This window comes from Mastigoproctus giganteus, chromosome 5 (assembly GCF_048544385.1).
Source record: "Mastigoproctus giganteus isolate SK-2022 chromosome 5, ASM4854438v1, whole genome shotgun sequence".
Taxonomy (NCBI): Eukaryota; Metazoa; Arthropoda; class Arachnida; order Uropygi; family Thelyphonidae; genus Mastigoproctus; species Mastigoproctus giganteus.
The window spans coordinates 65,068,813-65,081,939 of NC_143579.1; the positions used below are offsets into that span (position 1 = coordinate 65,068,813).

The following is a 13,127-nucleotide window of genomic DNA, read 5'->3' on the forward strand; positions in this document are numbered from 1 at the left end:
CTGTTGGGGAATCATAAATCATTTTATTAATAGCGTCTACAAGTGATATCTTAATTCTCTTTGTTTTAATAAAACCACTTGTAATAGCATCTTGAAGATTCAGGACTGAATTAGTTATTGTATCTCTAAAATTTCCAGAATTATCAATAATATTCAGTGTTAGAGCATCAGATAAATTAACAAAGCAACCACTTTTCATGTCTTTTACTTCAGTATTATTAATTTCTAGTATACCACGTCTAATTGCTTCAGTTACAAAAACTTCTTCCTTGGCAATAGCATCTTTTATCATACAAGTTTCATGAGAGTAGAAGCCATATGCTACCAAGGCTTCTAGTGACATTGAAAGCTGATTGACTCCGATAAAACCATTATGAAAAGCATTTAAAAATGGCAATCTATCACCAGAAATAGAAATATAAATATTGTCATTTAAATCAACTAATTTAGACTTTATTCCTTTATTAAATGAAACTATACTTTTAATATGTGAATCATATACAGTGAAACAGTTACTTAAAATTAAACCAGTATCCAAAGCCCAGGAGAGAGGAAAATAATTTCCAGAACTGAGATCTTTAAAAAGAAACTTTTCCTTATCAAATATTCCCAATTCAATAGCTTGATGCAAAGTAAAAGGCTTATAAAAAGAAAGAGAAAGAAATGGGTACTTAACAATAAATCCAGCTTTAACAGCATCCTGAAAAGAAAAGGTTTCTCCTGTTTGGTTATTTAAAAACTTTTTTGTACATTTATCTACAACAGATCTTAAAACTGCTTCAGTCATAGAAATAAATTTATTAGTTTTAAAATCTATAACCCTAATACTATTATCATTAAATATTCCATGATCACTGCTAATAACTGCTTCATCTTGGAGTAAGGTTAGATAATTTTTGCCTCCTTTATTAAAGAAATCTTGCATAATACTTACTGTTGAAGACTGTTCATCAGATGGTGCAGATGGAAGCCTATAAGGTAGTTCTGCCAGCTTGACTTCTGACTTCCCTCTAATTTCCACCACAGTATTAAGATCAATAAAATGCTCACTTAATGCTTGTTGAACTGTCATTCTCCTGCCTGGTTCACCTGCCACTACATAACATGTATCTGGATTAATGATACCAGTTTCAACCATTTCTCGCACCGGTAGGCAATATCCAGTTACATGTGATACCTCTTTCCTAATCTGTGTGTATGTTTCTCTTACAGTGATCTGAGTTCTACTAATATCACGAGTAGTTACTACTTCTCTAGTGGGAGATAACTTTTCTAAAGGTAAATTCTGGATAATTTCTTCATGAATATAACCAGTTTTATTTTGTAATGGAAGTATTTCTGGCATGGGCGAAGTAATGCTACCTAAATCAGAAGTCTGCAATTCAATTTTAGATTCTTTAGGTTTAGGTACAAAAGAAATTTCTTGTTCTTTTCCTAGAATAGAAATTTCTCTGGATTTTTCTAAGGGAGATCTGGACTTCTGCATTGGGGAAAATTCAATTGGTGTTTTAACAGGACTAGATTCTTTTGATTTCTTTAAAGGAGAAGTTTTTAATTGTAATGGAGGAATATCTATTGCCTTTTCTGTAGGAAAAGTTCTGAGTTTATCAGTGGTAGAAATTCTGTCGGGTTTTTCTACTAGAGAAGTTTTGGACCTTTGTTTAGGCGAGGTTGCTTTGGGTTTCTGTACTGGGGAAGGTTTCGGCTTCTGTACTGCAGAAACATCTCTGGATTTTTCTGTGGGAGAAACATCTCTGGATTTTTCTGTGGGAGAAACATCTCTGGATTTTTCTGTGGGAGAAACATCTCTGGATTTTTCTATGGGAGAAACATCTCTATATTCTTCAGTGGAAAAACTACGTTTAGGTTTTTCTGTGGGAGAAATATCTTTGGGTTTTTCTGTGGGGGAAATGCTTCTGGGCTTTCTAGCTGGAGAAAAGTCTCTATGCTTTTCTGCTGGAGACACACCTCTCTGTTCTGCTGAGGGAGAAATAGTTCTGCATTCTTCTTCTGTGGGAGAAACACCTCGAGGTTTTTCAGTAGGAGAAATGCGTCTGGATTTTACAGTGGGAGAAATGCCTCTGGGTTTTTCTATAGGGGAAGTATCTTGGGGTTTTTCTATAGGAGAAATGCTTCTGGGTTTTTCAGTGTAGGAAATATCTTTCGGTTTTTCTGTAGGAGAAATGCTTCTGGGTTTTTCGGTGGGTGAAACACCTCTTGGTTTTTCTGTAGGAGAAATGCTTCTGGGTTTTTCGGTGGGAGAAACGCCTCTGGATTTTTCGGTGGGCGAAACACCTCTTGGTTTTTCGGTGGGCGAAACACCTCTTGGTTTTTCTGTAGGAGAAATGCTTCTGGATTTTTCAGTGGGCAAAACACCTCTTGGTTTTTCTGTAGGAGAAATGCTTCTAGGTTTTTCGGTGGGCGAAACATCTCTTGGTTTTTCTATAGGGGAAATATCTTTGGGTTTTTCTGCAGGAGAAATGCTTCTTGGTTTTTCAGTGGGGGAAATATATTTGAGTTTTTCTGTAGGAGAAATGCTCCTGGGTTTTTCAGTGGATAAAACACCTCTTGTTTTTTCTATGGGGGAAATATCTCTGGTTTTTTCTATAGGAGAAATATCTCTGGTTTTTTCTATAGGAGAAATACTTCTAGGTTCTTCAGTGGGAGAAACACCTCTTGGTTTTCCTGTGGAGGAAATATCTTTGGGTTTTTCTATAGACAAAATGCTTCTGGGTTTTTCAGTGGGAGAAACACCTCTTGGTTTTTCTGTAGAAATGCTTCTGGGCTTTCCTGTTGGAGAAATAACTCTGGGTTTTTCAGTAGGAGAAATATCTCTGGGCTTTTCAGTGGGAGACGTGCCTCTGGGCTTTTCAGTGGGAGACGTGCCTCTGGGCTTTTCAGTGGGAGACGTGCCTCTGGGCTTTTCTGTGGGAGACGTGCCTCTGGGCTTTTCTGTGGGAGACGTGCCTCTGGGCTTTTCTGTGGGAGACGTGCCTCTGGGCTTTTCTGTGGGTGAAACACTTCTGGGCTTTTCTGTGGGTGAAACACTTCTGGGCTTTTTAGTCTGAGGAATATCCCTAGGTTTTTCAGATGGAGAAACATCCCTGGGTTTGTCAGATGGAGAAACATCCCTGGGTTTGTCAGATGGAGAAACATCCCTGGGTTTGTCAGATGGAGAAACATCCCTAAATTTTTCTGTTTGGGAAGTCTTGGGCTTTTTAATTGGAGAAATATCCCTGGGTTTTTCCATTGGAGAAGTTTTGAGCTTTTGCACTGGTAAAATTTCCTGGGGTTTTTCTTTGGGAGAAGTTTCTCTGGATTTCTGTAATGTAGAAGTTTCATTAGATTTTTCTAGTGGAAATGCTTCTTTCAACTGTTCTGACTGAGAAATATATTTGGGTTTTTCTACTGGAGAAACCCTATCTCTGGTTTTTTCTACTGGAGAAACCGAATCTCTGGTTTTTTCTACTGGAGAAACCGAATCTCTGGTTTTTTCTACTGGAGAAACATCTCTGGGTTTCTCAGCTTGGTCATATTTCCCTGGAGAAATATCACTGGGCTTTTCTACTGGAGAAATTTCTCTACCTCTAAGCTTTTCTACTGGAGTTTTCCCAGGTTTTTCTGCTGTAGGTTTATCTTCTATAAAAATATCTTTAGGTTTTTCTTTTATACAGGATTGGGGCTTTTGCACTGTAGAAATTTCTCTGGTTCTTTCTTCTGGAGAAATTTTAGACTTCTGTATTGACAGGTCTTTTCTGGGTTTTTCTACTGGAGAGGACTCTCTGGGTTTCAGTATTGGAGAAGTCTCTTTAGGTTTTTCTACTGGGGAAGTTTCTCTTGATTTCTGGACTGATTTAAACTTTTGGGATAGAGAAATTTCAGCTCTTTCTACTGGAGAGCTAACTCTAGGCTTTGCTTCTGGAGAGCCAGCTCTAGGCTTTTCTACTGGAGAAATATCTTTAGTCTTTTCTATCAGAGCACTAAGATTTTCAACTGGAGACATTTCTCTGGATTTTTCTGCTGGCTTGGATTTTTGTATTGGAATGATATCCTTTGACTTTTTTACTGGAGAAGATTGTGGCAATCTCTGAACTGGGGATTGTGCTCTGGGTTTTTCTACAGAAGTTTCTCTGGGTTTTTTAATAGTGGGAAATTCTTTAAGTCTTTCTACAGGAGATGATTCCCTGGATTTTGGGACTAGAAAAGTTTCTTCTGATTTTTCTGTTAGTGATATTACTATAGACTTTTCTACTTCGGGAGATTCTCTGAGTTTCTGTATTGGAGAAACCTCTGATTTTAGTATGGGAGAAATCTGATCGAGTTTTTCTGCTGGAAAATCTTTGGATGTCTGCAATGGAAATGTTCCTAAGGGTTTTTTTGTTGGAGAGGATTCCCCAAGTTTTTCTTCATGAAAAATGTCACTCGGTTCTTGTTGTGAGGCCTCTTTAATAGGTAAGGTTACAGGTCTACCTTTAGCCTTTTCTGATATAGGCAAGTCTTTCGGTTTTTGCAGTGGAAAGAGGTCCTTACTCTTTTCTGGAGATAGAGTTTCTTTAACTTCATGTACTGGAAGGGACTTCATTGCCGATGCATCAGCTGTTTCTTCAGCTTGAATTAAAGGAAATTCTGCATATTTTCCTGTTAACTGAGAGCCTTTCATTATCTCTGCAGACGATGTTGGGCTTTCCTCATTTGCTTTTTTGGGTTTATGCAATATTTCAATTTTATCTACAGTTCTTTTAATCTCACCTTCTGGGAATCCTTCTTTCCCTGTAGAAAGTAGTTGCTTAGCTTCCTTTGATGGTGATTCTTTAGCTTTCAACTTAGGAACTATTTCGCTCAATTTTTCGGGATGAGGTTTATCTTTGGTTGCTTGTTTTTTCTTTGTTTCTGATATTTCCTTTTTTTGTTTGGGAGATCCCACTGGTGATTTAGATGTAATCCTTTGTGAATATTCAGGCATTTCTTTATCTTTAGGTGCTAAAGACAACTCAATATACTTCTGTGGGGGGACTTTAACTTTTTCAGGAGATTTTTCCTTGTCGCTCTTGTGGGACTTCCCTTTGATTTGTGGCAAAACTGATTCTTCAGGTTTTACAGTAAGCATTTTATCTTTTGTTAGAGATTTTTCTTTGGATACAAATGAAATTTCTTGCTCTGCAATAATTTCATCTGAAACATTTAATCCTCTTGATTTAGAGGTTGCTGACAGTGGAACTGGTTTTGATTCAGAAGTAATTTTGTCAATTTCAACAATTTTTGAAGATGGAAGCAAATTCTTGTAAATCTGTTTTTCTATATCTTCTGGAGCCAACGTGGATTGTTCAGACTTATCCTGAATTGCTGAAACTTGTAATGATTTTTCTACATACACATGCTTTTCTTCACCAGTTCCTGCCTGTGCAGGTAAAGGAACTTTTGTGGGTACATGTGTTGGTGACAAAACTTTTTTCTTAGCTGAAGCCTCTGAAACATCTGGAAATTTATCTTTTGGAGATGTGTGCCTTGGTGATGGCACTCCATCTACTCTTTTACCATGCTTAACAGAAACAAACTCAGGTGATTTTCTTTCTTTTACTGGAGATAACGAATGTCCCTTTGAAGAAATAATTTCCTGATTAGGAGGCAAAACAGAAGTTTTAGTTGCTTTAGAACCAGGTTTTGACTTTGCTGTTTTGATAGTTTTCACATGTTCAGCTACCACTGCAGCTGCTAAAACTGGTGCACTTATAACGGCAAGCATCCCAAGTGTTACTGCTTTTGTAAAATTAACCTTTGTACCAGATTTGGGCTCAATTACCTTTCCTGTTCTTCGGTCTATTCTTCCTCTCTTTATAGCTTCCTTTGTGGTCATTGGTTCCCCATTTTCTATATCATAAATTACAACATCTAGATCCACTGCACCTTTATTAACTAATTCTTCAAATGTTACAAGAGAGTGTGATGTGGGCTCCCTAAATTTTTGAGAATTTTTGTCATATAAGACACTGAAAACTTCAGTAATACTATACTTGAGTTTAACTTCTTTTTGTGTAACTACATCTTCTTCTGGACGTAAAATACCTCCTTTGAGTGCTGTTGACAAAGGTATAGTTGTTCTACCAATAATATCTGTATATGTGGATGACTGAAGGTCAATCAATCCCTTTTCCAAAGCTTCTGTGAATGTCAATGGTTTGGTTCTTTCAACAGATTCAATATCAATTTTAACAATTCCCTTTTCAGCTGCTTCCCTTATTGGAATTACTTCCCCGCTACTCAAATCAATTATTTCAACTGGATTTTTCATTGTATACCCTTGTTGTACCTCTACTCTTTTGGATTCTACAATAAAAACTGGTGTCTCCATTGAAATCACCTCTGCTGCTTGTATTTCCTGTTCCTTGTTTTTTATTGATGGAATACATAAAGGTTGAATTTGAAGAAGACCAGATTCCACAGCTGTAGTTACTGCTATTTCTTCTCCTGTTTTAGGATGTTTCATCTGTAAAGATACTGGATTTATCAATTTTCTATCTAATGCTTCAGTAAGTTCAATGCTATCCTCTATTGGCATGAATGGAACAACCATAAGAAATCCTTTTTCAACAGCTTCATTTATTTTCATTTTCTGACCACTATAAGGATGAGTAAATACTTTGGATATTACATCAACATAACCATACTGTAAAGCAACGGGAAATGTTAAAGCTAGAGCTGGAACTCTCGAAGAAATTACTTTTGGCCTCTCAAATATCTGATAGTTTTCAACAGCTTCAATAACATCTACTCTTTTATCTGCAATTTTTACTTCACCATTACTGTCATTTATAATTCCCTTCTTGATTGCTTCTTCTAAAGTTACTGAGTGACAAGTAGAACCATCAAATATAACAGAGAGTGGGTTAATAATCTCACAAAGCACTGCTTCATGAAGAGTTAAAAGAACACCTGTTTCTGGATGAATTAATTTTTGAGATTTCAGTTCTATTAAACCCTGCTCTAAAGCAGTTGGAATGCTTAGAGAATAGCCCACTGGAATTAACAATTTTCCACTTTGAGAATCCAGGATCCCTGCAACTAAAGCTTCTTTAATCGATACAGTTTCTCCCCTCCTAAAATCAAGAACCGATCCTCCTTGCCCATCTATCATTTTCAATTCCAAAGCTTGTTCCAAAGTGACACTTTCTTTATCACTTACTTTAAGGTACTGAATATCATTCAAAATTTTTGCTGTTTTCTTATCAATCAGACCCTCATTTTCTGCATCTTTTGGAGATAAAACCCTCCTTCTGATTTTCTGAATAACCTGCACACCACTCTTTTCTGTTATCTCGAGAGATTTTGCTTTACCAAAGGTAACTTCAAATTTAGGTTCAGGAATATCACCTCTCAAGTATTTAGTTGGTGAAACAGGTAAAGATTCCTTAATAGGACTTTCTCTTCCAAAAGATGGAATAAGATCCCTTTGCACAGCCTCATCATGTGAAATTTTCTGACCAGTGGCTGGATCGATAACAGTAATCATAGTAGTTGTAATCAACTCTGTTACATTTCCTTGATTAATTCTATCAAGAACGTTTGAATCAATTAAACCTTTTTCAACAGCATTATTTAATGTTATGAATTCTCCTGTTGATGGATCCTTAACTCTCAAGATGCTTTCTTTTTCTTTCTGATAAAATACATCAGTCTTGCTTGTATATTTTGGTGCCAGGGCATCTGCATCTTTCATATCATCAAGTAATACTTTCCCAGTTGTGATCTCTTGTGTATATTCACTTGGAATATTTGTTATTTGTATGATCTCCTCTGATATCTTTAATGGAGATTCTCTACCGCTCGTTTCCATAAATTTCTTAGCTGTTTCAAAATCTATGACGCCTTGCTGTATGGCTTCTTCTACTGGTATTTCTTTGCCAGACTGTGTATCAAGAATTGTTACTTGAGTAACTTTTGGTTCAGTTGTAGTTGTAGTAGTTGTAGTAATACTGTAAAGCACTTGTTCAGATGGAGAAATGGTTTTCAAAATACTTGTTTTGCCTGACAGAAATATTATTCCCAATAAAACAGCTTCTTTTAGAGATATTTTTTTACCTGTTTTCTTGTTCTGGTAATCTCCTGTATCTCTGTCTACAAGACCTCTTGTTATAGCTTCTCCCAGAGTTAAGTGAATTTCTTCATCATCATATTTGAAAATAAATTCATTTGGGTCTACTTTTCCAGACTTAATGGCAGTCATGAGTTCCATTTTTTCTTGAGTAATTTTGTCCAAGACTGTTGCTGAATGCGGATCATAGTAAATATTTGCATCAATTTCAACATATTCGGATGTTTTCAGAGTTATTATCTTTTCTTCCTCTCCAACTTTTGAAACAGAAAGAATGGTATCAGAATCAATCAACTCTTTTGAAGTTTTTTCTTTTGTTTTAGATCTGGATGATAATTCAATGCCTTTTGGGTGGCCATCAGTACTGATGGCTTGGATGACTTTGGAAGGCATTTCCTTCTGAATGCTTATTTCCTTTCCTTCTTCCAAAATGATCAATTTTCTTTTAATTGCTTCTTTCATAGTTATTTTTTCTTTTTTATCCGCATTACAATAATGACCCATAGCATCTAGTATTCCTTTTTCTAAAGACCTCAACAAAGAAATAGTGCGTTTTGTACTTGGCTCTACAACAAAAGCAGATTTTGGATTAATTATCTCCATTTTAATTGTTTCTTCAAAGGAAACTAATCTATCAGTTCCCAGTATGGTAAAAAGACCAGAGTCCACATCAAAAAGATTTTTGTTAATTGCATCTTTTAAGTACCATCCACCCTGAGGAATTTCAAATACCTGTGAATGCTTTCTAATGATATCTACTGATATGTTTTCACCTGTTCCATTTGTGTACACTACTTCAATAGTTTTTTGTTGAATTGGAGATCTTTTCTTTGCGGAATCTGGCATATCTACTGAAGGAGATAACTGCTTTTCATCTTTTACAGTTGATTTTGGTTTCACTTTTGGAATACTTTCTTTAATTTCGGCTTTCTTTGGTGATCTTGTAGGTGATAGAGTTTTTTTAAGGCTGCTTGGCTGTACTGAAGATTCCGCTTTTTTTGTACTTGTCCGTCCTACAGAAGCAACCTTATGCTCAGGAACTTCAGAAATATCCTCCGGTAGTCTTGACTCAACTTGTTGCTGCAATACAGACTCAGTAATTTTAAATGCTGAAGTTTCCTGAGTAGGTAATACAGAAATCTCTTTTTTAACTGGAGAGGATGGTTTGGGAATGGTTCTTTCTAGAAAGGATTTTACTGGAACTGAACTGTCTAGCTTGGAATCCTTTACAGATATAGAGGACTTTGGTTCTTGTTGTTCATCTTCATGTTCTAAAAGTAATGCATGATCATCAAGAGATGTTTCTTTGGCAACATCATGTTGAAATTCTGTGGCATCTTTGACTTTAGGCTTTGGCACTCGAGTGGGAGATGCTTTTGCTGGTCCTGTTTTTGGAGGGGATACTTTTCTAGTCCTCTCAAGGAAAACAGTTTCATTTTTGGAATCTCTGATCTTTCCAACATCATTTACTTCTACTTGTTTAATTTCAATGGAATCCTGTAAGGTGGGTTTCTTTTCACTGGAAGGAGATGCTAGCTGTGGAATTTCTTTTTCTGTTACACCATTAACAGTGGGTTCAGCTGAGGACAATTTATCACTCAAATGAGCTGAAGTCTTCACAGTGACAAGAAATGCATTTGACATTGTATCAAAATTTTGTTGCATATCACTTTTCTTCTTTTTTGTAGGGGATAATTTTGGAGAGTGAATTTTCTCTTTTGTTGGCGATTTTAATTCTGACTGAATTTCAGAGAGAGAGGTCTTATTTGGAGATTCTATCCTAACAGGACTTTTTCTTTGTATATCAGCTTCTTTTGAACTTGCTTTCTTACTTTTTGAAACGGTTGATTTTTTAACTTCTTCAATGGACACTTCTGTTTCCATTGGGGCAGTCAAGATGTTTTGAATTTCAGCAGTTGGAGATATATCTGCTTTTGCCATAAGTTCTTTCTTATAAGATGTGGGAGATGTTTTTATTAATGTTCCTGGTTTCCCTTTTATTAATGCAGTCTTTTCTTCTGATGGCATATCTGCATCATTAGAACGTTTTGATGGAAGTACTTTATGTGGAGATATACTTTTCAGCCCTACCCCAGGAACTTCAGAACTATCAACATGTTTTTTACTTGGCAATGGTAAATCTCTTGCTTTGGCCATAAATGTATCTTGGCCTTCAACAGAATATTCTTCTTCTAAAATGTGTTCAACTATTTGCTTATCAGAATCAACCTTTGGTAGAGTTACGATAACTTCATCTGAAGATTGTTTTTTAATTATATTTCTTCTTGAAGGATCTTGGGAAGGAGATACCGATCTTGTTGGTGATGACTTTTTACCTGTTTTGCTGTCAATGTCTTTAGGATGGGAGACCAGACCTGGTGAAGATCTAGTTGGTAACACTTTCTTTTTGGTGAGTGGGGATTTGGAAGAAAGGGGGAGTGTAGTTGGCCTTGAAATTTCTGAATCAGATGTAATAATATGAGATATAACAGAAGTAGATGGCTCTTTTGATTTCAATTTAAGTAACTCTTCTGCAGTCAGGCTCAGGATGCCACTATTTATTGCATCTTCAAGAGGAATAATTTTACCAGTGGCAGGCTCTTTAAAAGTACTTTTTCTTTCATCAATTAATCCACATTCTATAGCATTCTGAAATCCAATTTTCCCATCATCAGAAACAGTTATATATCTAGTTACTGTTCTAGTTACAGTGGCCATTGTAACAACAATATTCAAAAGACTCTTAAGAACAGCAGCACCTTGGGGTGTAATGTACTTTTTCTCAACTGCTTCTTTTAGTAAAAGAGGCTTTTTTGTTTTTGGCTCTCTTACCTGACCAGTCCTGTGGTCAAGTAGACTTTTTCTCACTGCTTCAAGAACAGTTAATTCATTATTCTTTTCATCCTTTATGCCAATAGGTTTTCTTAATATTTCAAATATTTGAGGCTGAATAAAATCTTTTTCTGCAGCCTCATCAAATGTGAGAAGGTTTCCAACAGAATCCATATAAGTACCATTGTTTAAATCTATGAGGTTTTTAGCAACAGCATCATTAAAGCTAATATATTCCCCAGACAAATCCTGTATGCCTTCAATTTCAAATACCATTTTGCGACATACTGAAGTAAGAAATCCACTTTCAACTGCATCATTCAGTGATATTAATTTATCAAGTGAAGAGTCATAAAATTTTCCATCTGGTTTAATAATTTCCTTGTACAGAGCTTCTGGTAATGTAATTAATTCATTTGTTTTAGGATCTACGATGCATTTTGCTTCTAAATCCAATATTCCTTTTGCAGATGCTTCTATTAGACTTAATTCTTCTTTTGTTAATGGATCCATAATTTTTCCTGAGTTGCATAGCAAACCCAATTCACAGGCTTCCTTTAAAGTAAGACAGTGAAATATAAGTTGCTTTTTACGTGCTTCTGGGAGAGTTAATCGTTCTTTTGTTTTAACATTGATGTAATTTCCACTTTGAACATGTAAAATACCTTTCAAGAGAGCTTCAGGAATAGTTATTATATTTCCAGTTTCTGTGTTTACAATTTCCTTAATGTCAGAACACAAAATACCTCTTGAAATAGCCTCGTCAATTGTAAATTTCTCACCAGAATCTCTATCAACAATTTGACCTGACTGCTCTTGCACCATTTTTCTGTCTATTGCTTCTGCTAAGGAAATTCCACCCTCATTTTCTATCGTTGGAAGAATTTCCATAAAGCCTCTTTTAAATGCCTCTGTTATTCCCATAGCCTCTTTTGTTTCAGGATCTCTAAATATTCCAGTTTTAGGATCAAGTAGCCCCTTTTGTACAGCTTCACTCAAAGTAAGTTTGGAGAGTTTCACTACTTTCATTTCAATAAGAATTTTTAGCTTTTCTTCACTAACAATACCAAGTTCGACTGCTTCATTCAGAGTGATAACCACACCACTTACAGGGTTTACTAAAGATCCTGTTTCAATATCATAAAATCCTCTTTGTACAGCCGCAAAGAATGATAATTCATTTCCCACTTTGGGATCATTTATGCCACAATTTGAAAAAAGTCTAGAAACAAAAATTTTATTAATGTAGCCTTTTTCAGATGCATCATGCAAGGACATTCGTTTCCCTGTTCTTGGGTCAATATATTGTCCTGATTTTATGTTTACTATTCCTTGCCTAACTGCTTCATTTAAAGTCAACATTTCTCCAGTTCTAGGATTAAAAATGCCTTTTACAATTGTTATATATTCTGTTTTCATAGATTCATCTTCTCTTCCTTGATATGTGCCAGATGTTATTTCTGTTACTGTTATAGGTGCTTCAAACTTTTGGTAAAATGACTTTATCTCTTCTGATTCCTCTACATGTCTGCCATCAGGATAATCAACTCGTTTTTTAACTTCTAGTTCCTGATGTTCCCTTAATGATGTATCAGTTTCCATTTCATAATTAAAATCTTGTTCTTTTCTATACATTTGTTCAGCTGACTTAGCATAAACTGTATCTTCTGTAAAATCATAAACATCATCTATCTCTAGACATTCTTGTAGAGGAACTTGTTCTATAATAGTATGGAAGGTCTTCAGAGTGACAGGAACAGCTTGACTGATGAGGCCAGAAAACTACATAAGGTAAGAGAAAGGAAAGAAAGATTTAAGACCAAACACCAAACAAACATGCACATACAATAAAAATCCTTAGCTCCAGAAAGTTAAAGAAATTTCCCATTGCCTTAGAAAGAACAATATTTTAGTTAACTCCCATACTTTCAGGCAAAGATTTAAAAATAAACCCTATTTTCAATTACATAAGCAAAAACTTAACACTTATATTGCTAAATTTGAACTAATACATGAACACACATCTTCATAAGGTAAATAAATCAAAATACTCAATACACAGTTATATTGGTAATGTGACATAGGAATAAGTACTTAAAAAATGTTTACTACAGCAATGTTTCTCAAGCTATGAGAAATTCTATTCTTCTTCTTTGTAGAAGCCGATACAATTACATGGATAAAGGGTTCTACAAAAAAACGATCG

General features: G+C 35.6%; 1 protein-coding gene across 7 annotated transcripts in view; it reads right to left on the reverse strand.

Annotated features, from left to right (window-relative positions):
• LOC150085455 (uncharacterized) overlaps positions 1 to 13,127 on the reverse strand; it is a 1,845,429-nt gene that overhangs the window by 1,061,822 nt on the left and 770,480 nt on the right. For all 7 annotated transcript variants that reach the window (XM_090374043.1, XM_090374041.1, XM_090374042.1 and 4 more), the window contains one exon: positions 935 to 12,703. In XM_090374043.1, the coding sequence (XP_090230169.1) occupies positions 935 to 12,703 (11,769 nt within the window). The remainder of the gene's footprint in view (positions 1 to 934; positions 12,704 to 13,127) is intronic.